This window comes from Drosophila bipectinata, chromosome 2R, assembly GCF_030179905.1.
Source record: "Drosophila bipectinata strain 14024-0381.07 chromosome 2R, DbipHiC1v2, whole genome shotgun sequence".
Classification (NCBI taxonomy): Eukaryota; Metazoa; Arthropoda; class Insecta; order Diptera; family Drosophilidae; genus Drosophila; species Drosophila bipectinata.
In genome coordinates, this window is record NC_091737.1 from 9596698 (window position 1) to 9622960 (window position 26263).

Here is a 26263-nt window from a genome sequence, read left to right on the forward strand (position 1 = left end):
ATTCAAAGGTAGTATATTACGATAAGTCTAAGGGTTTCTGCGTTCTGTTTATTTTTGAACGTCGAACCAATAACATCGGATCCGCCTTGAATATAATGCTTATTTACTTGAAGACATCATGTGCTTTGATACGGATAAAGGAGTTTTGCGACATATATGCCCACCTATGAAGAGGTACTATGAAATGGCAAAAGTAATACCCGGAGTTGGTGAGATCGGAGACAACTTTGTGTTGCCTGTCCTCAGGTGTGTTGCCAAATCAAAGTCTGACCCCCAGGGACCCTTGAGTGCCATTAAGATGAACCCCACAAACACACAAGATAAAAAAAAACCTTCAGTTCCTAAAAATATTGTGAACGCACCGCGTCCATTGGTATTGATCTTCAACCATCATATATTTGAGGATGGCAGCGAACGGGAAGGAACGGCACAGGATGTTGAAGCTCTCCATCGCACCTTTACTTCCCTGAACTGTGATGTAAATGAAATCCTGAACCCAAAGTTGGCTGATATTAAAAATATATTCAAAAAATGTAAGAATTTAGAGACATGTAATTTATATCTTATGATACATACAAATACTTTATTTTAAGTGGAATTGGATTGTTTGATGCACTTGCCAGCTTTGGTTATTGTCATTCTAAGCCATGGTGGCCGCAATGATATGATTAGTACCTGTGACGGTAGATTTTACAACTTGAACGACGATGTCCTTTATCCTCTCTTCAGGAATGAGACGCTGCGTGGAAAACCAAAAATCCTTATTACCCAAGCATGCAAAGGAAATCTGGAGGTTGATGCATCACCCATAAAATCCACTCCCACAGAATATATCAAGTGTTACTCTACCACGGAAGGATTCAGAAGTTATCGTGACTCGGTGACAGGATCGTGCTATATTCAGGCCCTGTGCATCCACTTGAATCTATATGGAAGGAAGTGGGACTTCCAAACCATAATTCAGAAAGTAGGCGTTCAAGTGGCGAATGAAACTTATAACGGGTAACCTTACCATTAAAATTATTCTATAATTTATAAAATATTTTTTTTTACTTTTCAGAAAAAAGCAGATACCAACATTCGTCCCAAGTCTGAATAAAAAATTTTACTTTGGCCACAATGTTTATACCGATGGGAATCCAAATGTGAATCAATAAACTCTGTATATTATATAGAATAGGAGAATAAAATATGGTTTTGTTATAATTCTACCCAATTGTCTATAAACTCAGCAAAAAATTGTCCAGCCTAGTCAACAGCGTACTCCTAAAATCTTATCATTTATCAACTTATCATTTATGTGTCATCTTACAATTACTTTAAAGCTTTATATAAACAATTGCAGGCCCATCCAAACTTTGATAAGGGAATTGCGATTTGTTTTAAAAATGCAAGGCACTCAGTCGTTTATTAAAAGCCAACCTATCGTTACAGGAAATTTATTAAATTCCCAATAAAAAGTATAAGCAAAGTTAAGCATCTAGGAAAAGATATACTACTATGGACAAAAGGAGTTCGGTATGGAAACCATATATCGTTTATTTACTAAACTAAACTAACTTAACAAAAATAATACTTTTTTAAAGGATTCATTAAAACAGGTGCCTTTGGTTTCAATACCTATGAAATCGTATCCTTTAGAAATGCGTTTTCCAACTGTAAGTAACCATATTTTGTTTTAAATTAATTACAATTATTTTCTTGTTAAATTTAAATATTTAACTTTGTTAAAGGATTCCCAAAGACAAGTAGAACATCCAGCAAACATGAATTTTTCAGGGTTTAGAGTAAGTAGCTTGGGTTTTAATAATTCTTATATTTCTTTTTAGAACACAATCTAACTATATGATATTCTTTTGTCCAACGGGTTTCCAGAGTCAGTTACCTTTGGTTGCTATTTCAGTGAAACCAGTAAGCAAGGCTTTAACCTAAATAACATTGTTTCAAAAATATAATTACAAGTTCTTTTTTAAGGAGGAAGCTTTTAATAACACAGGTTATTCAACGTTAACCCAGGTTACTCAACGTTGTGTAGGTATATAATATTCTTTTGGAAAAAATATTTTTTAATATAATATTCTTTAAAAATAGGATGCCATAGGACATATGCCACCTGTTGAAAATCTTGCAACTCCAACTCCAATTGATCCGAAAAAACTAAAGCCTGCTACTGTAGTCATACTGAATCACGAGAAATTCAATGATAGTACCCTACATCGGGCTGGCAGTTCTATGGATGTCCAATCTCTGGACAAAACATTCAAAAAACTTGGATGCTCCATAGAAACTATTAATAATCCTGGTTTAAATGAAGTGACATCAACCCTTCTTAATTGTAGGCTATGGTCTTTTAGATAAATATTTAAATAATAACTCGAATTTATTATTGCAGTATCCAAAAGGGACTTCAAGCTGCAATCTGCATTGATTATTGTTATCTTGAGCCATGGTAGCCCAAAGGAAAAAATTACAGCGTCTGATAATCGAGAGTATGATTTGGACACTCACGTCGTCCACCCATTACTTGAAAACCCGTCCTTGAAAGGAAAACCTTTAATTCTAGTAGTTCAGGCCTGCAAAGGCGTTTGGGAAGCGGACTCGTCAGTGTTTCGAAAAGATCCTTTGGGGATCATGAAGTGTTACAGCACCACCGAAGGATTTTTAAGCTTCCGCCATGGAATGACAGGCTCGATTTACATTCAAACCTTTTGCGAGGTCATGAATAAAGATGCATTAACCAAAGATTTCCGGGCTATCGTCAATGATGTTAACAAACAAGTGATTACCAAATCAACAGAAAATAAGTAATACATATACGTATAAGACTAAAAAATTAAGATTAATTCCAAAAGTATATCTTTCTATCGTTTTAGGAATAAACAAGTGCCATCGATAACATCTACTCTATATGAACCTTACTGCTTTGGTGATTTTTTATAGGATAACGAATTTATAGATTTTAGAGTTTATTATAGAAACTATTTTGATATTACGGTACAAATAAAATAGCTTTTAAGCTAACAGGATATTAGGATTATCCCATCAACTTAAAAGCAATTATTATCTCTAGCAAAATAGTGTATTCAATAATTTAAACCTCATAAACATCGGTGGGTGTTCTGATTTCGACATAGAACGAATAGACCACAATCCAAAAGTAGACTCCAAAGCCTAAAAACACGATAATATATTTCAATTGGAGTGAACTGAAGAGGGGAACTCACAAATATAGACGGTACAGGAGGCAGCTGTGGCTGTGGCGTATTCTTGTCCTGAAATTAGGATGGTGACACAGTAGACGATCAGGATGAGGTAGTTCGTTAGGCTGGTTATAAGAAAAAACATCAACAGGACATTCGATTTCTGCATTGGTATAATGTGAATATTTTGGTTCCTATTGAAGATTCCAATATCCGACTTACTATCAGAGCTCCACCTAGAAGAAAAATGCATCCAATGCAGTGACAAATGGCCACAGCCTGTTCAATGTGACCGATGAACTTGGTTTCTGCAAAATTCAGCACCAGGACATTCGTGAAGAAGTCCAAGATGGCGATCAGGATGCATCCCTTGCGCAATCCCAAGAAGCAGCAACATTTACGAAGACGCCACATTTTAACCTTTAACCTCGAATTTTTTATATTTTTGTGATGGAAAAAGCTAAGCAGTTTATTACTACATATAGACACAGTACAATTTATTACAAACATATCTGGAGAATGCCGGCACGAATCGCATTCAGATGAAAAGAGCTCCGCCGAGTGCTGCGTAAAAGGAGTAAGCCACCAGCCATAAGTATATAGCTATCACTATGGTAACAGGAACAAAGATAATAATACTATTATTATTATTATGTTTCCAAAGAATACTCACCCAACAACACGGCGTAAACTAGAATCACCGAATACCAAATGTTAAGGATTACATCGGATATGATGAGTATAATCATAGCCAGTATCTGGAGCAAGGTCATTAGTACGTAAAATATCATATCATTGCTCCTTAGCTGCAGAAAAAAAACTCACTTTAGAACGTATTTTTGAGAAAAAATGTCCATCTTACCCTTAAACATCCAATAATTAGAAGCACGCAGCTCAGAAAGTGAATCATCATGAAGATAAGGAACAATCTGTGGGCCAGATCGGGGCTTCCTAAAAATTGTAGTAACTCATTAACTGATGTTATGTTGAAGATCCCTCCACCTACCAGACTCCCCGAAAACGGCGACGTAGATGGCGACAAAAACGTCCAGAACAATGTGTAATATCCCAACGATAATAGTGCCGAGGCGCAGATCCACGCAGCACAAGCAGCGTTGAAGGTAGATCATGATGATTTAATTGTTATTCGGCTTGGATTTTAGTTTTTTGAGTCGTTGGGAGTATTTTTGTAAGGCAAGTATGAAATGCCGAGGGAGTTGTTAACGTTGACATGGAATTCAAAGGACCTTAAGTTTAGTAACACATTATTAACATAACTAGTAATACGCGGCGTATGAGTAATATTTGTTTGACTCCATCGTTTATTTATTCCAGAAAAGGTACCAAGTAGTTCATATTTTAAAACCTGTGTTCTACGTGTGTATAACTTGTTAACCTAGCACTACTTTATCGTCAAGAAAAGTAATCCATCAGGTGATGACAATTGCAATGACCGTCCCTGGCCTACCTCAAAGCGCCGGGTATGTGATCGTGTCAATCGAGTTACATAATAAATTACCAGCAAACAACGCAATCGGGCTTTAATGGGTATGCTTTTGGCAAATACTTGTAGTGCCCAAAAAAAATAAATAATAAAAATACAAAAACAAAAAGAGGCCGGGAAGTTCCAGAGAGGGAGAACGTGACGCTGGCCGGGCCCCTCCCTTCGATCCGATCTGTTTACCTTTTGGCAGAGTTCGTTTTCATCACCCCCCAGCCGAATCCGAATCCCAATTCCAATCCGAAACGGAATCCGCTGCTATCGAAAACGAAGTCTTGGCGCTAATTTGTATGCATCGCGGAGTGCAGGCGCGGATTGAAGAGCTACGCGTAACGCAATTGGGAAGCCATCGGAAATATTATGCAAAATGTGGCCCAGAGGGGGGTTATACAAACGGCTGTCTGGCCAACGACTCATATATAATAACGGCTTGACCTGCAATTGTAGCTTCATTCGCAGCCGAACCATCGACAAGATCACCATGCAATCCCAGTACATCCTTCTCCTTGTGGCTGCCAGCTTGGCCGTTACCCTGGCCCGCCCGGAGCCACCAAAATCTCGCTATGGGCCGCCTCCGCCGCCGGCTCCCCAAAAGGAATACGGTCCCCCGGCTCCGGCTCAGCCTCTTCCAGTTTACGGACCTCCCGCTGCGTTCTATGGACCACCAGCCAGTGAGTCCATTGTGACAAAGAACGTTTACGTGCATGTGCCGCCAGAGGAGCCGGAACTCTACCCCGCGGCCGCTCCTATCCAAACCGCCGTGCCCAAGAAGCACTACAAGATCATCTTCATCAAGGCCCCCAACCCTCCTGCACCTGTGCGCCAGGTGTTGCCTCCTCCAGTGCAGGACGAGCACAAGACTCTGGTCTATGTATTGGTTAAGAAGCCCGAGGAGCAGCAGCCCGTTATCCTGCCGGCACCAGAGCCCACGGAGCCCTCCAAGCCGGAGGTGTACTTCATCAAGTACAAGCAGCAGCAGCCCAAGCCGGCCACCCAGTATGGCCCACCCGCTGCTCCCGCGGAGGAGTACGGAGCACCACCTGCCCCCCGTACCCTAGAGCAGTTCTAGTTTCAATAGTCAGATAGGTCACAGCCCATGAATGTAAATATTATTTATGATCGCTGCCATTAAAGAACAGTTTTTAGAGAATGCAAAATTAGCTTCGAGCCGGATCTTTATTTATTGGGAATGATTCAGGCGCCAAGTTCAATGCTTTATGAGGATTATTTTTGAATGAGAATACGTTCAGAATCACTCGTCATCGATACCTTATCTTGATGAATCGTTAAAGAGCTTAAGGGGTTATTTCCCTACCTTTCTTATTATCTTTAATAAATTAAATACAATGTGGGACGAGTATAAACCTAAATATAGAAATGAAATGAAATAGAAATGATTTCATTTTTGAATAGATAAAAAGAAGAATCAGCTTCTGAATATAAATAATTTTAATGAGCTCACTTACTGCATTTGTTTTTTTTATTCATAGTTAAGGTATATTCCTTGGACGACTGATATTGACCACGATGTGGTTTTCGCAGTGGCTCATATTTTTATTTTCGGAGAATTTGAAGCGATAATAATTTAAAAAATATTGATCAGAATTTTTGTTTAAAGTTTTTGATGCAAATTGAAGGGGAACTACAAATCGTTTGAGGTATTCCGCTCAAGAATCGGATAGGAATTGGCCAAGATATGGACTTGGCTTGGGGCTAAAATGGAAATCCTGGATTTAACAAGGGGTTCCATCAGAAAAATTTGGAAAATCTGGATCGAAATTTTTGTTACAATCGATGCAGATTAAAGGGGAATTGAACTACAAATCGTTTAAGGTATTCCGCTTAAGGATCGGATAGGTATTGGCCAAGATATGGACTTGGTTTGGGGCTAAAATGGAAATCCTGGATATTACAAGAAAAATCAGAAAAATCAGAAAAATTTGAAAAATCTGGATCGAAATTTTTGTTACAGGGTTTTGATGCAGATTGAAGGGGAATCGAACTACAAATTGTTTAAGGTATTCCGCTGAAGGATCGGATAGGAATTGGCCAAGATATGGACTTGGCTTGGGGCTAAAATAAAAATCCTGGATTTCACTAGGGGTTCCATTAGAAAAGTTTGAAATACCTGAAATTCTCAAACGGCCAAACACAAATTGTTTACAATTTATTTTAAGAACAAAAAATATACAAATTAAATATTAGATAATTTTTTTTAATCTTGGTAGAGCCTATCGTAGTAGGAATAGACCACTAGCCAGAAATATAAACCAAGAACTGTAAAAAATTGGCGAATAAAAATTAGACTAATAAAATAAATATCTTAAAGAGCTTACCGGATTGCAGTACATCAAATATTAGATAGTCATTGACGATTCCTTCTGTGGCCACAAATACACCTTCGGCGACCAAAACCACAAAACGTAAACAGGACACCATGAGGTATGGCAATAGAAAGCATCTGGCTTCCTTATAGAGAAGGTTATTCTCCACTGGATAAAGTAATACCTCGAAGCAACTTACCAACACAGCTCCAAGAAGGAGAAAAATGCAACAGATCACATAGGCACCGCTGACCACGAGTGATAGAAACCCCAATACGGATTCGCCTTTATCAATAGGTTTTTAAAATAAATGTTACAACCACTTGGAATACCACATACGGTCTACGAAGAAGCGATCCATGCCCCGGATCAGTACTTCTATGAGGGATATCAGAATGCATCCGCACTTTAGGCCGATACAAAAACAGCAATTATCTGTGTAGATCATTTTTTAAATCAATTGTGGGTATAATGTTTTAAGACTTTTCCAGCTTGGCCAGCTACACTAATGTTTATACATAGTGCCAGCTTTCGATTGTTGGCAATTATGTTTGAGGCGTTGATTCTGGTCACGTTCCATGTCTAACTGCTGTGGTTCGCATAATTAATCAAGCTTTACCGGCTTAGACCAATTAAGGTCATTGCCATCTTGGTTGGTCGATCGATGCTCCACATTTCGTGTCTAAGAATTACTTTCATTCCCCTTAAAGTCGTAATTTTGAATTACCAATTATTACCAAAAAAAAAGATTAAATGATCATTTTATATTTTTTATTGACATTATAAAATCTACAATAAATATTATAAACAAGAACAAAAGCTCTTTGCGTCTTGGTAGCTGCAACTTGGCAAGCGATAGAATGTTGAGTAATGAATTGTAGTTTTATCAACGTCTTCTTAAAAAGAACCACCTTATGATAATTGTATATTTAAATGCGAGGATCCTTAGATCTACCCCAGTTTATGCCATGATTATAGTCAGCCTACAGCGGACTTTCGTCAACATGTCCGCTTACATTCCCTCGTCCCAAGTCAGATGTCAAAGATGCCACGGAAAGTGATGCGAAATGGTTGGACGACAGATATAGCTCGAAAGGTGTCAGAGTGGGAGCAAAGCGATAAGCGAGAGGCTCCTTAAATCGTATGTTAACTAAACCTTTATGAAAAATATTTAAATATTTAATAAAAATATGACTCGCTTATCGCTTAACTTTCACTCTGCCACCCGTAGATTCCGGCTAGAACTATCGCTTCCAGTTCTGCATCGCTCACAGTGGCCACTCCGTCATCATCCTAAGGGAAACGCCCGCCGCTGTTGAAATTATTAGGAGACGGTCGGCGGAGGGGACGACGAGTGCGAGCACGCTGGGTGAATCCTCGGTTGCTAGAAGCACCAGGCGGCAAGGATTCGCGCTGGACATTTCCAGGGGACGTCTCACGCTGCCAGACGATGCGTTGCGGCCTATTTTGGTTACTGGGGCTACCGCCGCGCATCAGGACGCGACCTCCGCGACGAGTGGGCACTGCACTGCGGAGTTGGCGGAATCGTGTATTCTCCGAAGGTGAGGTGGCCTCTGCCTCACGACCCTCCTCCTAAAAAACAAACAGCATAGCGTAAGTTAGTAATTTTGTGATAAGATAAAGTACAAAAATGCATCCTTACCTCGACACCGACGGCCTGCTTCTCTCCCTCCGAGGATACGCCATCAGTGCCCTCGCTGTCCTCCGTGGGGTTGCCCTCGCCATGATTGGCCTGGTTATCGGACACCTCCGACTGACTCGTTCCCACATTTTGATCTAAAAGTACCACAGATTAGTCATGGAAATCTTAGTTACTTTTTCTTGGACTTACTTTCGTTTCCCAACGGCTGGGAATCTTCCTCTTGGCCAGGGGCTAGGGTCTCTTCAGCGAATGCTTCGTCCGCTTCGTTGACATTTTCTGCTCGACCAGCTTGATCGTCACCGTCGGCTGCTTTGTTGGCATCGATGCCACTACCCTCTCCGCTATCGCCTTGTTTTTGTGGAGAACTGGCAGCCGCAGCCCCTTCGCCGCTGGGACCTGCACGTTCTTCGGATGCTCCTTCCGCATGGACCGCTGTGCCATCCACTTCTGCAGCTTCTACCCTCTGGCTGGCTGGCTGCTCACTGAAGTTTGAAACCTGGGGTGAGCTGACAATTTCCAACGAGCTGAGGGAAGAAACATTGATGAAATGTGGTTGCATTAGAGAGACCTTATTATAGAAACCTTTCAGTGCGACGAGCAGCTGCCGAGGATGTTGATGCGGCCACTGGATTGGAGGAGTCGCCACTGCCGCTGGTGATGGCCTGGCTCTGGTTGTTCTCCTGGACTGCCACTGCAGCTACAGCCTGGCTATCGAGCAATTGGTTCTCCTCCTGCGCCTGAAGTTGCTGCTCCGGCACTTCTTCGATGTCGACCTCGTTGTTGTCCTGTGCATCGGCAGCCATCTCATTTTCGTCGTCTGCTCCCTCATGGTCGTCCATCTCGTTGTCTTGCTCGTAGGAGTCCTCGTACACCTCTTGTTCGGCATCGCCGCCATCAATGGGACCATCATCCGCATCTGCCAGAACATCCTCGTCGTCCGAGTCAACCACTTGGATGTCGTCCTCCTGGTCGCGCTGAGAGGATGTGGGCATCTGGTCCACATCCATTCCGGAGTCACCAATGTGGCCAGCGGAGAGTTCTCCACTGTGCACGGGTGCCCGAAGCCGCTTGGTCATCTTGGCCATCTTCTCGGGCACGCCCTCTTCGGTGGTGGTGGAGGAGTCGCCCTCCACGTCTCGCGGACGCTTGATGCCCACGGAGGAGCAGCCGGCCTGGGTAGTGGTCACATTGCTGCTGGAAGGAGTATGACGGCTGTGGCTGCTCACCACTGTGGAGGAGCTGCTGCTGCTGCCCGAGGTGCTGGGTTGCTGGCTCTGATTTCCGCCGTCCTGGATGCTTGGCACTGTTGCGTTGGGAGCAGAGGTGGAGCTAGACGAAGAGGAGGAACCCTCGACGCGTGGCGACACCAGGGCGACCACCTGCTGCTGCGCTCCGCCCACGAAGAGCTGGGCGTCGTTCTGCTGCGGGTGCTGGATACTTTCCGCCTCTTGAGAACTTTCCGCGGCCGATGATGCGCCCATCGGAGGAATCGCCGCCACTGCCACTGCAGCGGAACTAGTGGACGGCATGTAATCCGTGTGCGAGGATGTGGGTGACGAAGAGGCCATCGATTCGAGAGCAGCGCTTCCTGTTGTATGCACCTGCTGCTGAGGCGGCACTAAAGCTGTTTGGGCCACTGCAGAGCTCCCACCGCTCGCCGCAGCAGACGTCGTGGATGTGGAGGAGGATGACGATGAAGACGACGATGTGGATGCACTGGAGGCCGCCGAGGGTTGCTGGCTGGTAGGAAGTATGGCTGCAGTGCGGCTGTTCTGCACAGAGATGGGTCTAATACTAGCCAGAGGAGTTTCGCCACCTCGCCAGGGAGTAACCGTGGCCGACTGCTGGACTGTGGCGGAGCCGGACATCGGCTTTACATTGGCGGTCCGCGGAGAGCTCTCCGAAATGTTGCCCTTCTCTGCCACAGAGCTGGTCGATGGCTTGGTGGACTGCTGGGAGCCCAACTGCCGAGTGAGCTGGTTAATCCTCATGTGCAGTGACTCGTTTTCGCGAGTGAGTCGCTGATTGATGTCCTTATTGGCGGCAATGTTCTCCTGCAGCTCCTTCTCCAGTCGGGCAATGGTTTCGTCGTAGGAGGACTTGGTGGATGCGAAAGTGGACTCCTGGTTGGCCAACTCGGTACGGGCCACAGTCAGGTCCACCACCAACTTGTCCAGCTTGGTCTTGTACTCCAAACGCACCGATGAGGGATCGGATTCGGGTTCCGTGCGCTTCTTCAACTCATCGTTCTCCCTGGCCACCTTTTCTTGATCCTCCTTGGCGGCCTTCAATTGGTTGTTAACCTCCTCCAGCTCGGTTCGCACCTTCTCCAGCTCGGCAGTGGTTTCGGCACCTCCTGTTTGGGCCTGAAGTCCCATGTAAAAGTCCTTGTACCGCTTGGCCAGTTTGCGGAGCTGCAACTCCTTGGTGTCCTTGTCAGCGATCGTCTTGTCCTTGTTCTCCAACTCCTCGTTGGCTTTGAGGAGCTCCTCTTCCTTTTGGAGCAGGCGGTTCTTCAGCTCCATAAGCTCCTGGGCCTGGCGCGTGTTGGTCTGCTTCAGATTGTTGGACTCCTCCGCCTGTTTCTTACGGGCTTCGTCCAGCAATTGGAGGTGTTTGTTCAGTTGCGGAAGCTCCGTGTCAAGACGTTGCTTGAGGGAAGCCAACTCGTCCTGCTGCTTCTTGGCCATGTCCTTTTCGGCGGTTAGCAGCTTGGCCAAATGCTCGCGCTCCCCTTGCAAACGCTTGAATTCTTCTGGGTTGCGGTTGCTCTTCTCCACCAGAGCGTTGGCGCGCTGCCGCCACTTGATCGCCTCGGTGCGCAGCGAGGTGTTCTCCACATTCAGCTCCTCGATCTTTGAGGTGAGCTCCTTGTTGCCGCACTGCAGCGGGAACAGCTCCTTCTCAACGCTGCTGATGCGTTCTGTGAGCTCGGCCACACGGAGCGTCAAGGCATTGCGTTCCTCGCGCAGGATGCGGTTGCTGTCGGTTATGGCATTGAGAGTCTCGATCTTTCGGAGCACTTCCTCGTGCTTGTTGGCCGAAACCACATCGGTCTGGCTCTTGGTCCTCTCCTGGTTCAGATAACCATTCAACTCGTCCACCTTCTTCTGTTGGATGGTGTGCTCCGATACCAAGCGGGCATTCTCAGCCTTTACAATATCCAACTTGGCGGCGAACAGATCCTTCTCCTTGCGCAGGAACTTGATAATCTTCAGAAGCTGCTCGTTGTTCTTGTTTTCCTCGCCGGCAGATACGTTCAGGCTCTGATCGGCGTCCATGGCGGAGTCATTCAGAAGCGATGTGTTGGAAGTTTGGGACTGGCTAGCCAAGGCCGTCAGCTTCGTGGTGAGAGCTTCGATTTGCTCGTGCAGGCTGGCGTTCAGGGCATGCAGATCCGCCACTCGGCTCTCCGATTCCGCCTTCTCCTGTTCCAGCAGCTTTTGGGCTTCCGCATTTGAGCGAAGCAGCTCGTCGTGGGCGGCCTGTAGCGACTCTCGTCCAGCCTTGAACTCGTTTAGCTCACCTTGGACCTTGAAGAAGTCCGCCTTGATGCGCGTCAGTTCCTGGATGTCGGACGAGTGCAGCACCATCTCGTTGGCGTATTTTACTTCCACCGCGTTCAAGGATTCCGCCAGCTTGGTGTTCTCAGCCCGCAAGGTGCGAATGGTGCGACCCGACTCTGTCAGTTTTTCGAGAACGCTCTTCAGCTCATCCTGGGCCAGCTTGAGCTGATCCGATTGATTGTTGCTCTTGCTCTGCTCGGTGACAGTCGAGAGCATCGCCTCCGCTTCGAGGTCAGTGATGCGGGCCTTAAGTTCCGCCTCGGTACTCTTCAACTTGTTGATCTCCTCCTCCTGCTTGGCCACCAGTTCCACGTGCATTTCGTGCAGCCGCTTGATTTCGCTTTCGGCGCTCTGCGACATCTTGTAGAACTGTTCGCCGTGCTCCCGGGCCTTGGCAAGCTCTTTGGTAAGGGATGCGATCTCGACGGTGGCCTGGTCGAACTTGAGCTCAAAGTCGCGAGCCCGCTTGTTGGCCGCCGCGATGGGGTTCTCATTCATTGAGGGCGTAAGGCTCTCCTGGAGCTTCTTGCTGAGCTCGGCCACCTGATTGTTCTTTTGTACCAGCTCCTCCCGTACGCTCTTTAGCTCGGCCTGCCACTTTTCGGCCTGCTGCTTCTCCTCTTCCTTCAGCTTTATAGCGGTCTCAGTTTGGCGCCTGAACTCGTTGATGGACTCTCGGAACTTCTCCTCCTCCTCTTGGAAGTGGCGACGTTGGGCGGCCAGTTCCCTAACAGTGTCATCCAATCGCTGCTCGAGTCGAAGGCGCCCCTCAGTCTCCGATCTTTCCAGATTGGCTTTAATGAACTCCAAGTTATTAAGCAGCAACGACTGACTTTGTTGCTCGCGGTGGTAGGCCTCCTTTTCCATTTGTAACCGCATGGAGGTGTCCTTTAGATTACGATTCTCCTGGCGCAGGCTGTGAGCCTCTGAATCGACAGTGGCCAGTTTTCGGTGAGCACCAATCACCTCGTCCTTGAGCATTAGCACGGTCTGTTCGTGTTTTATGATGGTCTTCTCATAGCCCTTTGTGCGTTCCTCCAGCGCAGATACTTGCTGCTTGTAGGTATCGATGTTCTTGTGCAGCAAATCGATCTGTTCCTTTTGGAACTCAGTGGCATTCATGAGCTTGCAGTTGCAGGAAGTCAGTTCGCGCACCTCCTTACGCATGGAGTCAAACTGCTCCTGGGCTAGAGCGTCGTTCTTGCGTTTTTCATTAGTATAGTAGTCGTAGTTCTCCTTCAAAGCTGCATACTTTTTGACCTCCTCCTCAAGTTGGTTTTCCAAGCTACGCACACGCCTTTCCAGTTTGTTCTCCTCCTCCTGTTGTGCGGCAGACTTTGTAGAGATGTCCATCGCGGAATCATTCAGTTCAATATTTGAGTCGTCCAGATCCACCGTCTTCTGTCCGAGTTTCTTTTGAGCGGCAAAGTAGAATTTCTTGTAGCGCTCGCATTTGGAGAGCAGGGTAGTTATGGTGGTGTTTTTCTGTCCCAATGCCACTTCCATTTCCGCGAATCGCTCGCTGGCCTTCTTCAGCTTTGCTTCGCATTCCTTTAGCGCTTGTTTTTCATTGGACTTTTCGAATTCTTCCATTGCAGAGCTCAATTCGCGGCTCAAGGCAATCAACTTTATATTCGTTTCCTGCAGCTCTTGAATGGAAGCAAAAGTAATATAGTTTTGGTCTATAAGCGTTTCGCTGTTTATCACCCCGTCGCGATTGGTGTTCTTAACACGGGGAACTCCAGCCCGCAAACAGTTGAGCTCGTCGAGCAACGCACACACCTGTCGACTGAGATCGGAGTGCGTTTGCTTCAGCTTCTTGGCCTCCTTCTGGCAGTGGGTCAAATTAAAGGATGTTCTTTCCAGTTCATGCTCCAGCACCAGCTGCCTTTCGACCAGCTCGTCACGTTCTTGCATAAGCAAAGCATGTGCCTCGTTAAGTTTGTGGTAGTCGGCTCCCTGCTTCTGCAAGATCGGGGCATTCTCGTTGATCTCATCCAGAATGGACTTAATTTGCAGTTTAAGCTGTTCATTCTCGCGGTTGCGCATCTCCAGTTCCTCACTGTTCTTGGCATACATGGAGTAGAGTTCGGTAAGCGAAAGATCGGATCGCATGATACGTGAGGCTAGTGCGGCACTAGGAGCAATTTGGCATATAGCGCTCTCCAGGCTGCGATCCTGCATCTCCTTCAGCAGTTCGTTGGCGTGGCCGATCTCAGTCTTTAATTCGGCGATTTTTTTGTTAAGGTTTTCCACCTCTAAACCGTGGGAGTTCTTCATCGCCTCCTTTTCGGCTTCCAACTGTCCGTACTCATCCGAAGCGACTTGGAGCAGACGCTTGAGTTCGGTAATGCCGTGCAGGAGCTCATCTCGCTGAGCCAAGGTTTCCTCTTCAGTATTCTTGAATATTTCATATAACTTGTCCTTGGCGTCGAGCTCCTTTTTCAACCTTTCCACGTATTGTTCGGTGGACTGGTTGTGCTGGTAGACGCTTTCCATTTGCTCCTCTATCTTCCGGTTTAGCTCCTCGATGGTCTTAAGGGCTTGGGCATGCTGGTTTTTCACCAGCTGTAGGGCATCGGTCTTTTCCTTGACCTGCGTCTCGAGCTGCATGATGTTCAGTGAGTGCTCTCGTCGAATGTTCTGCATCTCGGAGTTGGTACGATTAAGGTCACTGCTGAGCAGTTGGTTCTCTTGCTGCAGCATGGCTCTTTCGCTCTCCAGCCGGCGTTCTTTCACTTCCAGCGACACCTCCTTGCTCTGGATCTCATCAACACGGGCGATTGCCTCGCACTTGGCTGCAATGGCGCTGCTCAACTGTTGTTGGTAGGTGTGCAGATCCTGCTTTAGTCTGTCTAGCTCTGCATTCTGACGCTCAATGATCTTCATTAGCGAATCGCGCTCTTCGACTGTAGTCGACTTCTCCTTCCGAAGCACGGAGACACTCTGTTCATAGCTGCTGACCGTTTCCAAAAGGTGGGCCCTTTCGGCGGATACTTGGTCTAGTTGCGCGCGAAGCTCGTTCACATTCTGCTCGAAGTTGTTGAACTTCACCAGGTAGTCTTCCACTTTGCTCTGAAGCTCCTCGCATTTTTGTTCTGTTTCGCCTAAAGAAATTTAAGTAAAAACATAAAATTCATTTTTTATTTGAAAGCCGGCAGAAAGAATGATGACCAGCGTTGCCACACCGTCCAACAGTAATACATATGTAGCTATGCACATACATACATACTTACAAGCATATGCATGCAGAGCGGCCATTGTTTGCAAAGTGCAACAAGCCGGGAAATGAGCAAAAATGCGGCTAAAGAAACAAATAGCGGGCAAAATTTTGTCAGTAATAGTATTGAGCTATTCTAAATCATGATCTCAATATCGTTCAGCTTGATTTTTGAACCGGAAAAAGACGTCTAGAAACGCCGGCTATGTATGAAAAATTTTGGGCCCCAAACCCAAGGGTTCTACAGTGATGGATTCTACACCTTTTATTGTTTTTACTTATAATAATATAAACTAACTTACCCAGGCGGTTGGCTGCGGCGCGTTCCTTGCAATACTCATCAGAAAATGTATTAATGTATGCCGACAATTTTTTCTGCACGTCCTCCGGCACAAGTTTCAGCTCCTCGGGCAGGAGTATGTTGTCTAGAGATTGTGGACCGCTGAGATCCATATTAGCAAATAGTTCTTGTCAAGCGGCAATTTAATACAAGTTATTCGTAGTCAGTTCTTTTTTCGGAAAAAAATATTTTCTCGTCAGACGCTTGTCAGATGCCAAAGAAGTGTGCCCAACAAAAATGTGGACTTGTTGATAGATTTATAAAACATCGATATATTTTCAAGCAAAAGGGATTTTGTTTTATCAATATCGATCTATCGATTTTTCTTTATTATCGAAAATACTAAATTTTGTTTTTTATTTTATAATATTTGTACTTAGGCAAGCCGGCGCCTTAATTAAGTTTATATTTTCCTGATCTACCACTACATTATAGTTTAAAGGACAAACTATTTATTTGGCCATTTGTTGTCGAAAATTTAAAAGTGACAGGTGCACCATGCTCCTTTCAAGGGTTATAAAGTACGGAAAGGCGCGCAAAGGTGAAATATTTGAAAGTTGTCGGGACGAGTTCCTAGCCAAAGGGTCGGTCTCTTCCGGTTACGTCTTTCACCTTGATCTAAAGATGATAGATTATGCTATGATTGACCATTCTCTAAATGAAAAGATTTATTTAAATAAGATTAAAAGAATTATTATCTTACAAGAAAGAAACATACTCCATGGAAAAAGTCAGTACTAACAGTAATTTTATTGTAAATAATAACTCATAATAGTTTTTTCAAATACTTCAATTACATTTTTGATAGTATTTTAGGGAGATTATTAAATTTTTGCAAATGAGCTTGGCGACTTAGAACTGTTTTGTTATAAACATCCTTTACATCCTGTGCGAGCGGACTAGAACTATTTAGGTTAGCCTTTCCATTTCTTCCAGCATTTCCAGTGAGGCTGCGGCTCGAGACCTGCGGAATAGAGCGCAAAGTGCGCAGATGCTGCACTCCCACCCACACTGACTTCCACCTGCACACCCACTTCCACCCACCTCACCGCCCCCTTCTAGCCCCGTGCCACCCCAACTCCACTTACACTAGTGCTCTTTTGCTAGCCGCAGCTTTCCCTCAGATCTGAGGCAAGAAAATGAGAGAGCGGCTGCTGGAGAGAGTAGGCGCACGCGATGTTCTCGACGCCTGGAAGCTGCAGCCAGAAATTCGTCCTTTTAGATGTGAAAACTATTGGCAGTCGAAAGGTCTAAGGTCTGGCAGTAAAAAAATTAAACCAAAGCAAGAAAATTGGCCTGGCCGAATGGCTCAGATTCAATTGAACGGAGGCAGTGCTCCTAGCAATGGCAATAATGGCGAGGACAACGAACGTAAGTCTGCAGACAATTAGCTCAAATTAAGCGATAAAAATTCTAGGATATACCTGGGATTAAATTTATGTGCGTGTGTGTGCTCCTAAACTTAGACAGCTATGATGTATGCAGTGTATGTTTGTGTGTATCATGATGTATGTCAGTCGCAGTTAGCAAAGCTAGGATGTTTTCTGGCTTGACGGTGGGTGGCAACTTGAAAGCTACAAACGAGAGAGCGAGTCCTGAGAGCGCACAAAAGGATGCTGCGCCAGAGTTGCCGCCTATTCACCAAACAGCAACAAGTTTGAAATCTCATATTTATTTCGTGTTTTTTTCTAGCTTACCAAATCAGCGATGACGATTTAGATGACCTGGATGATGAGTGTTTGTTGGAGGAGGCAGATGCCCAAGGTAGTGCCAACACCCTGGGGCGGGGGCCGTACGAAAGGGCTTGGACCACGGAGGCCACAAGGGCCCTGATTCACATACGGGGTCCCATGGAGGGGAGCTTTACCGAGGGCAGGTGAGTGAGGTATTTAAGCTTCACAAAAAGTAGTGTAATAGTTTTTTTCACTTCGTTAAAGACAAAAGAGAACTGCTTTGTGGCTGCACTGCACCCGTCAACTGCAACGCCTGGGATTTCGCTACTCTGCCGCCAAGGTGCAGAAGAAATGGCACAACATCCTCATCACCTACAATAAGAATCTGAGCAAGAAGTACGTCTCCGGATATGTGCATTGGGAGTTCTTCGAGGAAATGTTCAAGTACTTGCAGGGCAAGAAGGCAGACTTTGATATGCAGCCGCAGTCCAGTGCCACAGTAACATCAGCCCAGAATTCCACGCCAGGCCAGAACCCGAATCAGGGAACACCACAGCAGCCCCAGCAGCAGCAACAACAGCCGCAGCAGCAACCTATGCAGCTGCAACCAACAACAATAGAGTTACCGTATCAGAAGAAGCCCGGAACACCACAACTGCAGCTACCCGCTCAGCCACAAGCGAAGGAGGGACAACCGTACATTACACCCGTGGACCAGGTACTTCTGCAGGCCCAGATTCAGGAGCACCAACTGCAGGACAGCAAATCGAACGACGAATTCGACGAAGACAGCAGCAACAGCATTGATGAGGTGAGGCAGCCGAAGATGGAGTTCGACACTGACCATCAGATGGAAGCGGAGCGCATCAGCAACAGCAGCCACCAGCAACTGGAGGCCAACGGCAAGATGTTTGATCTAGCCAGGCCATTAGGCTCGCAGCCTGTGGGCGGCATGCCCGATGACGTGTGGTGGAAGGACTACTTTGAAAGGAAGCTGGAGGTAGAGCGCGAGAAGATGGAGCTACAACGAAGCCTGCAGCGGGAGCAGGTGCAGGTCCAGAAGATGTCGCTGGTGCAGCAAGAGCGCATCGAGCGCATGAAGATTGATGCAATCAATAGTCTAACAGCGACCCTGCAGAAACTGGTTGAGGCCAAGTGTCGCCGTGCTTAAGCTAATCCCTACTCTAGTGACTAGACCACTTTCGATTCCTTGTGTAAACTTTAGGCTTCTATTTGTGTCCATCTGGTTGTGTGTGTAAATACAATTTCGGCCAACTAATTATTATGGTTTTATGGCTGCCAGTCGATTTCGAAGATGCTGGCCAGGGAGCTCTGCTTTGAATTCGGTTTCTCCAAACCGTAGCTCAGTCTCCAGAGGTCTGTCGAAAAGATCAACCCCTCTCCTGCGTTCAGACGCATCCTTAAGCTGGGGCATATGTCCTGGTTGCATGGCTCCTTGGGATTAAGAGTCACCTCGAAGTGCCCGCTTAGTTGCTGGAAAAGAATCAACCCTCGGACATAGATCTCAGCCTGGTGTCGCTTTTGTTGATGAACAGCCAGTATCCAGCTGGAATAGTATGGAGCCAGGTGTAAAGGATAATAGTAGGGACGTTCCAGAAACAACCGCGACGACTTCACCGCTTTCTTCTGGCAGTTACGGAGCTGCAGGTGCCAAGGATTTCCAGCAGAGTATATCTTGTCAAAGGCCGCCTCTAGGTTGAAGAGTTTCTTTAACAGAAGATTGGTGGAAACGTCACAGGGCTCACTGCTGAGCCATTCCGGTGTCCTTTCCTCTATGAGCTCCAAAAGATTGTAAAAATTTGTTTCCAACCCAGCATCGGTAAGTATGATGGGTATGCCGCGCTCCAGATACTGAGATTCCAGCAAGGAGTAGCTCATGTTCGAAGTTGTAGTTATTCCTTCTATATGGTTGGAGATTAAAGGATTAATATTGGCTGGAATTAATTCTTGTCAGACTCACCTAGAGACTCGCAGAGGGCACAATTCTCCCACACGGTTTCGTGCCTGCCCAGCGGCGGTAGCTCCTCTTGTACTCGCTGAGCATTCCGAGCAATCAAACACTTTGAATTGTAGTAGGGAGTCCAGTCCCAGAGAGGCAGGACTTGGATGAGCATTATCCGGCCCAGGGCACTCACGTACCAAGCAAAGGTATCGCAGTATAGCCAAAGGATGTAAGAGACCAAAATAGGAAGGCCGATAAAAAGCCACCTTCTAGCCCTTGCCATTCGGATTCTCCAGATTAGAGGCTTGCATATGGCCCACATTTCCTGGCCAGAAAATTCCTGCTTCCGGCATTCCTCGAAGAATAATTTTAGCTCCTCCTCCATGGTCCTTACACTTTCCCGCACACAAGGCGAATGAGTCCTTGGTCCAGGATGTTGAACGGTTTTCTGGCCATGCACATGCGCGCGATAAGCAATTTTCTTGAAAGGGAAAACCTAATTTTCTAACTCATTGCGCCTCCAGACGTGCAGCACGGCGATAAGTGGCTTAGAGGATGTGGCAATCAAAGAAGGAAGTGAAACCATATTGAGCTTTAAACATTTATTGCGTTAAATTGAAAAAAAATTGAATTTTCTGTCTGGGAAGGGGTTAAATGCTCTACGCATGTCGGTTGGTGAGGTTTTCTCGGTTGCTTTACATGTCCTCGCCGGAGGGAGGAGGTCCTCGGGGTGGCTTGCAGTTGGTGAAGAACTCCCTGGCTTGAGTGCACTCATCAGAATCATTTCTGATCGATGCCGGGCAGTTCTTCATCAGATTACGGAAGACACAGCCCATTAGATGGCCGGCATCGTGGGGACACATCGGCATTCCAGGTGGCGGAGATGGACGAGGACGAGCCGGTAGGTTGGCTTCGAACTCAGCCACCTTGGTGGCACAAGTGGTGAAGGCCTCGGTAGCTGTGGTCTGAAGATCGGTGCTATCCTTGAACACCACCTGGAGATAGCTGGTCAGCTTGGCCTGATTCAAGCTGCGGTCCACATAGATGCCAGTTTCGTTGAAAATGCAAGAGAACAGACACTGAATGGGGAGAAAAGGATATCAGATAGATTCCTTTCACACAGAATCTACCAACCGGTGGTGGATGCGGATGATGGTGACGACGTTTGCCCTCGAAGGAACCACTGGCATCACCATCCATTGGCGGTGGTCGGGTGATGTTGAACTGGGCGCATTTCTCCTTCAGCTCTGCGGTGACGAACTCCGGCATGGGGCAACAGGTCTTGGGATTCACAAATGGTGGCCGCTTGGAGCAGTCCACGTCAGCCGAATCGGCTGCATTCTGTTAATGGATTAGATTTAACCAAAAGTAGAATCGCGTGATTTCAGGCTATCATACCAGGCAAAACCCGACAACAAGAACTAATAGTGGGGAGCTGGAGAGCATTTTGCGGTTTGGCGGCTCTAAATGAAACTGAATCTTCCACCGACATGGCTGGCATATTTATAGATCCCACCAATCTGGGCAAAAACAAAAACTTTATAAAAATTATGTAGCCATACAGCCGGATTGGCAGCAGCGTGTGCAAGTCAATTAATTTTTTTTGTGCTCGCTCAGCTACGATTGTTTCCAATTATTTCAATTGTCCAGTTGCAAAAGGTTCTGTAAGCCAGAATTATCTAAAATCTTTCACACTCTGCTGTAACTCATGGAAAGTAACTTTTACAGATTCCACTTATATAATCCAAACCCAGATTACTACTTCAAATAGTCCCTTAGCCCTTCGATTCAAATAATTAAAGCGGCGGAGATTTTTTTAGAAACAAATTAAGCCAATAATTACATATAATGTGACAGTAGACAATTGTGGAATACTGGTGGACGTGACTAAATGAGTAAACAAATTAAATGAATTCATTTTCGGGAACTATTATCTCCCGGGATGATGATTCATATGATTCACAGCTTGCAGAAATTTGAGATTTAATTTGCGCGGCCACTGTCCATGACTTTTATGTACAGGAAACTCTAAACTAATCAGTAACCATTGGCAATCCAGTTCATCGCTTCCGGGTCAACTCTTTCACGGCCTCATTGACGGTAGGATACTGAAACTTGAAGCCGGAGGCGATGGCTTCTTTGGGCTCCACTTTGGCTCCACTAAGGAGAAGAGCAGCTCGATCATTGCCAAAAATGGCATGCACCACGAACTCGGGCACGTTGAAGATGCAGGGACGATTCAAGGCTTTGGCAAATGCCTGGAATAAGATATCCTGTTAGCATCATAGTCAAAAGGGAAGTTTGTAAGCTCTTACCTTGCTGAAACTCCCGTTGCTAGCAATTTCAGGGGCCACGGCATTTACCACGCCTCTAACCGGCTTCTCAATTATGTGTTGTATCAGACTGCAGAGGTCCTGCATGTGTATCCAGGGCATGATCTGTTTGCCTGTGCCCAAGGGACCGCCAACACCAAGTTTGAACGGCAACCAAATAGATTGGATCATTCCGCCTCCAAGTCCTACGACAACGCCAGTTCGAAGGATGGTCTGGAGTAAGTTACTGAATCGGTTAATGAAAGAGCGTCCTTTGTTTTTTTAAACTAACTTACCCTTTTGCAATCCTCTTCACCGCCACTCTGAGCCGCCTGCTCCCAGGCCAAACATAGTTTGGACATGTAGTCGAAACCCTCAACCTTGTCCTTCTCATTGTAGACCTTGGACTCAGAGGGTGGATAATGGCTAACACCGCATAGGTTTACGAAGGAGGTGACCTGGGGAGCTGCCTTTAAGGCCTGAGCCAGTGTTTTGGATGAATTGATGCGGGAGTTCCACACATTCTGCTGGAAGCCGGGAGTCCAACGTCTCGATGGATCCAAGACATTTTGGCCTGTTGCATTCACTACCGAGGTCACGGAATTGGGAATTCCATTCTTCTCGATTTCGTGCCAAGTGATTCGTTTTTCTCCTGGCATTCGGGAGATGACCGTTACATCGTAGCCCTTGTGCGTCAGGTGTTGGGCCAGATTGCGGCCTATGAAGCCGGTGCCACCGCCTAAAATTGAGAGGCAGAGGCTCGTTTTACCATCCGTGACCTTGGGATACACTTCAACTTACCTATAAGGGCGTGCTTCGACATTTTCTTATCCCCGAATTTCCGAAAACTCAAAGAAGTGCACTTTTAGCCACTTACGACACTCGGCGTAATCAAAAAACAGCTGATTTAGATTAGAGCTGCCACATTTTTGAATTTGTGGTGGAAAATGTGGTGGTGAAAATTCGTTTAAAAGAAAAGGCGCCAAGAATTTACTTAAATGATTACAAATATTAAAATTAAATGTTTTAGTTTAATTATCGCATATATTATAAAATAAGAAGACCTATTACATTGATATTGTACAGTTGCGACTATGTATAATGCTACTTAGTATAAAACTATTTCCTCTGGCGTTAAGCTTCCTTTAATATTTATGTTTTAAAATATTTATTTATATTTTTCGCATTTTTCAACCATTTTCTTGCATAATCGGTATCATTCAAGTTCGATTTAGAAGTGCCCTTTTCTCAAGCCTTTTAGTGTCACTCCCGCGAACCATTTAAAGTGCTGCGATAAGCTGGATGTGGGGGAGACATTAAACCAAATTGCAACTGGCCTTATCGCTTTAGTAACTTAAAGCTTGAGTCCAAAGGAGCAGATCCAGAGCCAGACCTCAATAAAAGTGCAAATTTCAGCATAAAACGCCTTTGGCCAACAACTATAATGCAAGTGGCTATGACGCTTTCACTCCGCATGCAAACTCCGATACATAACCACATGGCGGAGCCGGAGCGACCAGACGCATGTGGCCAAGTTAATGGCGGATAGGAGCCAAGTTCAAGTGCAGCAGACGATATCACGTCATATCCTTGGTCTCGCTGTGTGGTGTTTTGTTTTCGGGGCAAGTCATTGGAAACTCATTTGCATACGGACACAGTACGGCGGCATTAACCAAGTCGACGCCGGGGTTGACACTACTTTCTCTTCCTTCTCCGCCACCAGGCGGCTGCATCCCCCCATGGAAGTGGGCGTGACTTTTGGGAGAAAGAATTTGCATTAAGCACAGCAATTATTGCGCTTCATTGAGTGAGAAAGGCGGGAACTGATGCAAAAAAAGGATCTAGGGCCATAATTACGAGGTCTGGTGCTCGTATCTAGTCCTGCAATCAGGCCATAAACACGTACAGTTGGATAAGTAACGGCAAAGGAGCGTGAATTAAGTTTAACGGGTAAAAAACAGGACAATATTGGGTTCAACGAGACTAGCTTAATGGCTGAAATTTAAGGTTATCAATTATAGTTTTTTGTTAAAAAATATCATCCACTTAAAATTTAATTTAAATAACTTTTGGCTTTGACACTCGTCACTGATAAAAAGTGAATAGGGGCGTGAAAACTTTCTAGACAAAAGGAAAATATGAAACTGTTGATGGAAAGGATCTGGTTAAAAAAGTTGCCTTGTATCTTGCTGTTTGAGTTGCACTTCCGCTGCACATGCAGATACACACAGTCAGATACAGATACAAATACTCCGGCTTGTATCTTTTGCACATTGCCGGTTCGAGGGACAAACTTCTTTGTTTGTTTTATTGACAAACAGTGACGGGGAGATGGAGAGATGGAGGTGGTGCTCCTCCCGTCCAGCCACCCCCCTTTAAACAAAGTTGCAAAGTCAATGGCACAACATGGACGAATATCCGAATATATGCAACCAATAGTCACCCTCACCCACTCCCACACCCACTTTTGTTCTCAACATCCCGCCGCTAGTGTGATTTGTGTAACATGTGGGTAGGAGCTGGACTGGAATCCGTTGGCACCGCATCTCACTTGGCTATTGACACGCCGCACACACTCCCTGACAGTTTTATGCATTTATGCATGTGCGGTTGTTTTTTGCTGTCTTGCGGCTGCGGTTGTCTCCCGGAGATCGAGGGATTAGCCCGGCTCTGACAGTTGGTCACCTCGGCGGCAAAGCATAAAACTTAATTCTGTCATAATTGCGATGCAGCTAACAAGTTTTGCCATCCAGTCCGGCTTCTCCACAATGAAAAAATATTTGAATAAATAAATAAATTCTTTTCTAGTTTAAATATTTTAAGAATAGATTTAGAATTGCGTCGAATCTTCAAAAATTTGTTATATAATCTAAAACTATGGAGTAGATATTACTTATTAAACAAAAACACTGATGTTTAGACCATCTTTTCCCCCAGTGGACTGAATCCCAACCCGTAACTTGTGCAACTTTCAGGCATTTGGGGTTTTTGGTTTTTAAATAATTGAATAGCCCCAGAATGCTGTAAAGTTCAGGGGCCAGCAACTTTTTTGGCAAAATGCGAAAACAGACAAACCGGGCTGGAAAGTTTCGTTGATTGCTCTTGACGTTAATTGAAATTTGGCCAAGCCATGCCAGGCCAAGCCGGCTAATTGGGAGTGACCAAGGTGTTGGGTTATCTTCATTACACAGTTGGATGGTCTTCTCATCCCAGAAAATTAGACATAATTGAATTCGTAATATCCCAACCTATTGACCCCCCATCGAACAATTTTCAGTCTGCATGGGTTTTTGCGACGTTTGGCAGACATGGAAGCCTTATATCGGATTTTTGCGACTTCTTTAAAGGAAAGTTCAAAAGTATCATAAACAATCTGCGCAGACAATTTGTCTGCCATTTATTAAATCTGGGTCAGACAAAGTGGCGGCGCCGTCAAAGCCGCCGAAAAGATTGCCGCACAGACAGCGTCTTGGTGGCACATCGTCGTCCTCATCCTCGCAACCCATGCCACATACTTAATGCGTCAGATTGCGATTTTGGAAATGCGAGGTAAGGCACAGAGACTCAGCAATGTGGGTCAAAAGTCACAGAGCGCGCCACGATGTCTCATCAATTTTAACAACTTTGCTCGACAGAATCACGGTTAATGTGTTTTTCCCATCTCGCAGGGGAAGTTCTTTTCGCGCATCCTGTTTTCCTGCTATTTTCCGCTAACGATGCACCACCATTCGAGGCAACTAAAATTAGATGTCCAAGAAACTTCGTTTTCTAGCACTTCAAAGGCACTTTTGTCAAGCGGATGCATTCGGACAGATGCTGCTTAAAAGGATCTGCTCTGCGATGTTCTGACGTTTCGGATCACCCGGCTAGGAGATCAAAGGCATCAAAAATCCAAATGAAATGAGACTGGGCGGATCGGATGGAGTTTTCTCTGAATAATGCAACTCGATGGATGGTCGCATATCAATTAGTGGAAAAAGCTACTTACAATGCGCTGGCTACCAGGCTCACCCACTTTCCCAGCACCAAACTCGTTATCCATCAATATCGCTGATAGCCACAAACGGTGAATGGCCAAGTGAGTCGTCCGCTCCAGTGCACCTGCAACGCTGCAAGACAACCTGGCGGCAGAGGCGAATCGATATCAATTTGATGATTACAAGACTTTACTTTCAGTTTCTTAGATTTCAAGTATATAGCGGTATTGCAACATGAACAGGGCAGTTAATAGAGTAACTATAAACCAACTAGTTACCCTTATTATTAAGACCAGCTGTCCTCCTCCTTCGAAATCCTTGCAAATTGCTTTTATAATTATTTAATTTTTTGTATTTAAATTACAAGTCTTTTCAGGTGACAAAACCAGACCCTGCAACGTTGCAGGGCAGGTGAACTCTTGCCATTCACACCTGCGTGCAATTATTGACATTCAAGCTTGTAATAAAATATAATTCCGGTCGCGGCGGCCTAAAATTAATTAGGCTTTTAATATTTATGCTTT

The 26263-nt window shown here is 45.4% G+C and overlaps 11 protein-coding genes across 16 annotated transcripts; 4 read left to right on the forward strand and 7 right to left on the reverse strand.

The window, feature by feature from the left end:
* The first annotated feature begins 36 nt into the window (after window positions 1-36).
* Window positions 37-1211, forward strand: LOC122321276 (caspase-3-like). The gene is made up of 3 exons (XM_043210978.2): window positions 37-533; window positions 594-1002; window positions 1061-1211. The coding sequence occupies exons 1-3, from the start codon at window positions 119-121 to the stop codon at window positions 1155-1157; spliced, it is 921 nt and encodes a 306-aa protein (XP_043066913.2). The 5' UTR covers window positions 37-118; the 3' UTR covers window positions 1158-1211.
* A 183-nt stretch (window positions 1212-1394) lies between these two features.
* LOC108132870 (Death associated molecule related to Mch2 caspase) lies at window positions 1395-3030 on the forward strand. 3 transcript variants are annotated; one of them, XR_011442477.1, is made up of 9 exons: window positions 1395-1518; window positions 1587-1658; window positions 1734-1787; window positions 1876-1911; window positions 1975-2031; window positions 2092-2335; window positions 2393-2489; window positions 2564-2804; window positions 2874-3030. XR_011442477.1 is itself a non-coding variant. In XM_070278864.1 (8 exons), the coding sequence occupies exons 1-8, from the start codon at window positions 1501-1503 to the stop codon at window positions 2938-2940; spliced, it is 960 nt and encodes a 319-aa protein (XP_070134965.1). In that variant the 5' UTR covers window positions 1396-1500; the 3' UTR covers window positions 2941-3004. The 3 variants fall into 3 exon arrangements, 1 of the variants encoding a protein (XP_070134965.1); XR_011442478.1 differs by having other exon boundaries at window positions 2567-2804; XM_070278864.1 differs by having other exon boundaries at window positions 1396-1518; window positions 2393-2804; window positions 2874-3004.
* A 3-nt stretch (window positions 3031-3033) lies between these two features.
* Window positions 3034-3710, reverse strand: LOC108132871 (uncharacterized). 2 transcript variants are annotated; one of them, XM_017252442.3, is made up of 3 exons: window positions 3423-3710; window positions 3225-3325; window positions 3034-3171 (listed from the first exon to the last, which is right to left on the reverse strand). In XM_017252442.3, the coding sequence occupies exons 1-3, from the start codon at window positions 3708-3710 to the stop codon at window positions 3099-3101; spliced, it is 462 nt and encodes a 153-aa protein (XP_017107931.3). In that variant the 3' UTR covers window positions 3034-3098. The 2 variants fall into 2 exon arrangements, with proteins under 2 accessions (XP_017107931.3, XP_017107930.3); XM_017252441.3 differs by having other exon boundaries at window positions 3225-3363.
* On the reverse strand, window positions 3670-4435 carry LOC108132872 (uncharacterized). The gene is made up of 4 exons (XM_017252443.3): window positions 4207-4435; window positions 4063-4151; window positions 3874-4006; window positions 3670-3809 (listed from the first exon to the last, which is right to left on the reverse strand). Exons 1-4 carry the CDS (start codon window positions 4328-4330, stop codon window positions 3739-3741), a joined length of 417 nt encoding a protein of 138 aa, XP_017107932.1. The 5' UTR covers window positions 4331-4435; the 3' UTR covers window positions 3670-3738.
* A 698-nt stretch (window positions 4436-5133) lies between these two features.
* Twdlbeta (Tweedlebeta) lies at window positions 5134-5858 on the forward strand. Its single transcript, XM_017252491.3, has one exon. It carries the CDS (start codon window positions 5183-5185, stop codon window positions 5768-5770), a length of 588 nt encoding a protein of 195 aa, XP_017107980.1. The 5' UTR covers window positions 5134-5182; the 3' UTR covers window positions 5771-5858.
* A 997-nt stretch (window positions 5859-6855) lies between these two features.
* Window positions 6856-7547, reverse strand: LOC108132930 (uncharacterized). Its single transcript, XM_017252513.3, has 4 exons — window positions 7365-7547; window positions 7225-7310; window positions 7038-7170; window positions 6856-6978 (listed from the first exon to the last, which is right to left on the reverse strand). The coding sequence occupies exons 1-4, from the start codon at window positions 7471-7473 to the stop codon at window positions 6917-6919; spliced, it is 390 nt and encodes a 129-aa protein (XP_017108002.1). The 5' UTR covers window positions 7474-7547; the 3' UTR covers window positions 6856-6916.
* Window positions 7548-7781: 234 nt separating this feature from the next.
* On the reverse strand, window positions 7782-16047 carry Mgtor (nuclear basket protein megator). Of its 2 annotated transcripts, none has more exons than XM_017252895.3 (5): window positions 15777-16047; window positions 9271-15361; window positions 8878-9212; window positions 8689-8822; window positions 7782-8618 (listed from the first exon to the last, which is right to left on the reverse strand). In XM_017252895.3, the coding sequence occupies exons 1-5, from the start codon at window positions 15925-15927 to the stop codon at window positions 8319-8321; spliced, it is 7011 nt and encodes a 2336-aa protein (XP_017108384.2). In that variant the 5' UTR covers window positions 15928-16047; the 3' UTR covers window positions 7782-8318. The 2 variants fall into 2 exon arrangements, with proteins under 2 accessions (XP_017108384.2, XP_070135251.1); XM_070279150.1 differs by lacking the exon at window positions 15777-16047 and adding an exon at window positions 15491-15641.
* A 946-nt stretch (window positions 16048-16993) lies between these two features.
* Window positions 16994-18760, forward strand: LOC108132865 (putative mediator of RNA polymerase II transcription subunit 29). The gene is made up of 3 exons (XM_017252434.3): window positions 16994-17185; window positions 17507-17690; window positions 17752-18760. Exons 1-3 carry the CDS (start codon window positions 17119-17121, stop codon window positions 18656-18658), a joined length of 1158 nt encoding a protein of 385 aa, XP_017107923.2. The 5' UTR covers window positions 16994-17118; the 3' UTR covers window positions 18659-18760.
* Window positions 18757-19847, reverse strand: LOC108132866 (uncharacterized). Its single transcript, XM_017252435.3, has 2 exons — window positions 19469-19847; window positions 18757-19409 (listed from the first exon to the last, which is right to left on the reverse strand). The coding sequence occupies exons 1-2, from the start codon at window positions 19833-19835 to the stop codon at window positions 18778-18780; spliced, it is 999 nt and encodes a 332-aa protein (XP_017107924.2). The 5' UTR covers window positions 19836-19847; the 3' UTR covers window positions 18757-18777.
* Window positions 19848-20035: 188 nt separating this feature from the next.
* Obp49a (Odorant-binding protein 49a) lies at window positions 20036-20936 on the reverse strand. The gene is made up of 3 exons (XM_017252486.3): window positions 20849-20936; window positions 20585-20791; window positions 20036-20529 (listed from the first exon to the last, which is right to left on the reverse strand). The coding sequence occupies exons 1-3, from the start codon at window positions 20894-20896 to the stop codon at window positions 20146-20148; spliced, it is 639 nt and encodes a 212-aa protein (XP_017107975.2). The 5' UTR covers window positions 20897-20936; the 3' UTR covers window positions 20036-20145.
* Window positions 20937-21246: 310 nt separating this feature from the next.
* Window positions 21247-22701, reverse strand: LOC108132876 (epimerase family protein SDR39U1). Of its 2 annotated transcripts, XM_017252448.3 has the most exons (4): window positions 22564-22701; window positions 22059-22501; window positions 21766-21996; window positions 21247-21708 (listed from the first exon to the last, which is right to left on the reverse strand). In XM_017252448.3, exons 1-4 carry the CDS (start codon window positions 22583-22585, stop codon window positions 21511-21513), a joined length of 894 nt encoding a protein of 297 aa, XP_017107937.2. In that variant the 5' UTR covers window positions 22586-22701; the 3' UTR covers window positions 21247-21510. The 2 variants fall into 2 exon arrangements, with proteins under 2 accessions (XP_017107937.2, XP_017107939.1); XM_017252450.3 differs by lacking the exon at window positions 21247-21708 and having other exon boundaries at window positions 21875-22009.
* Between the last annotated feature and the right edge of the window lie 3562 nt (window positions 22702-26263).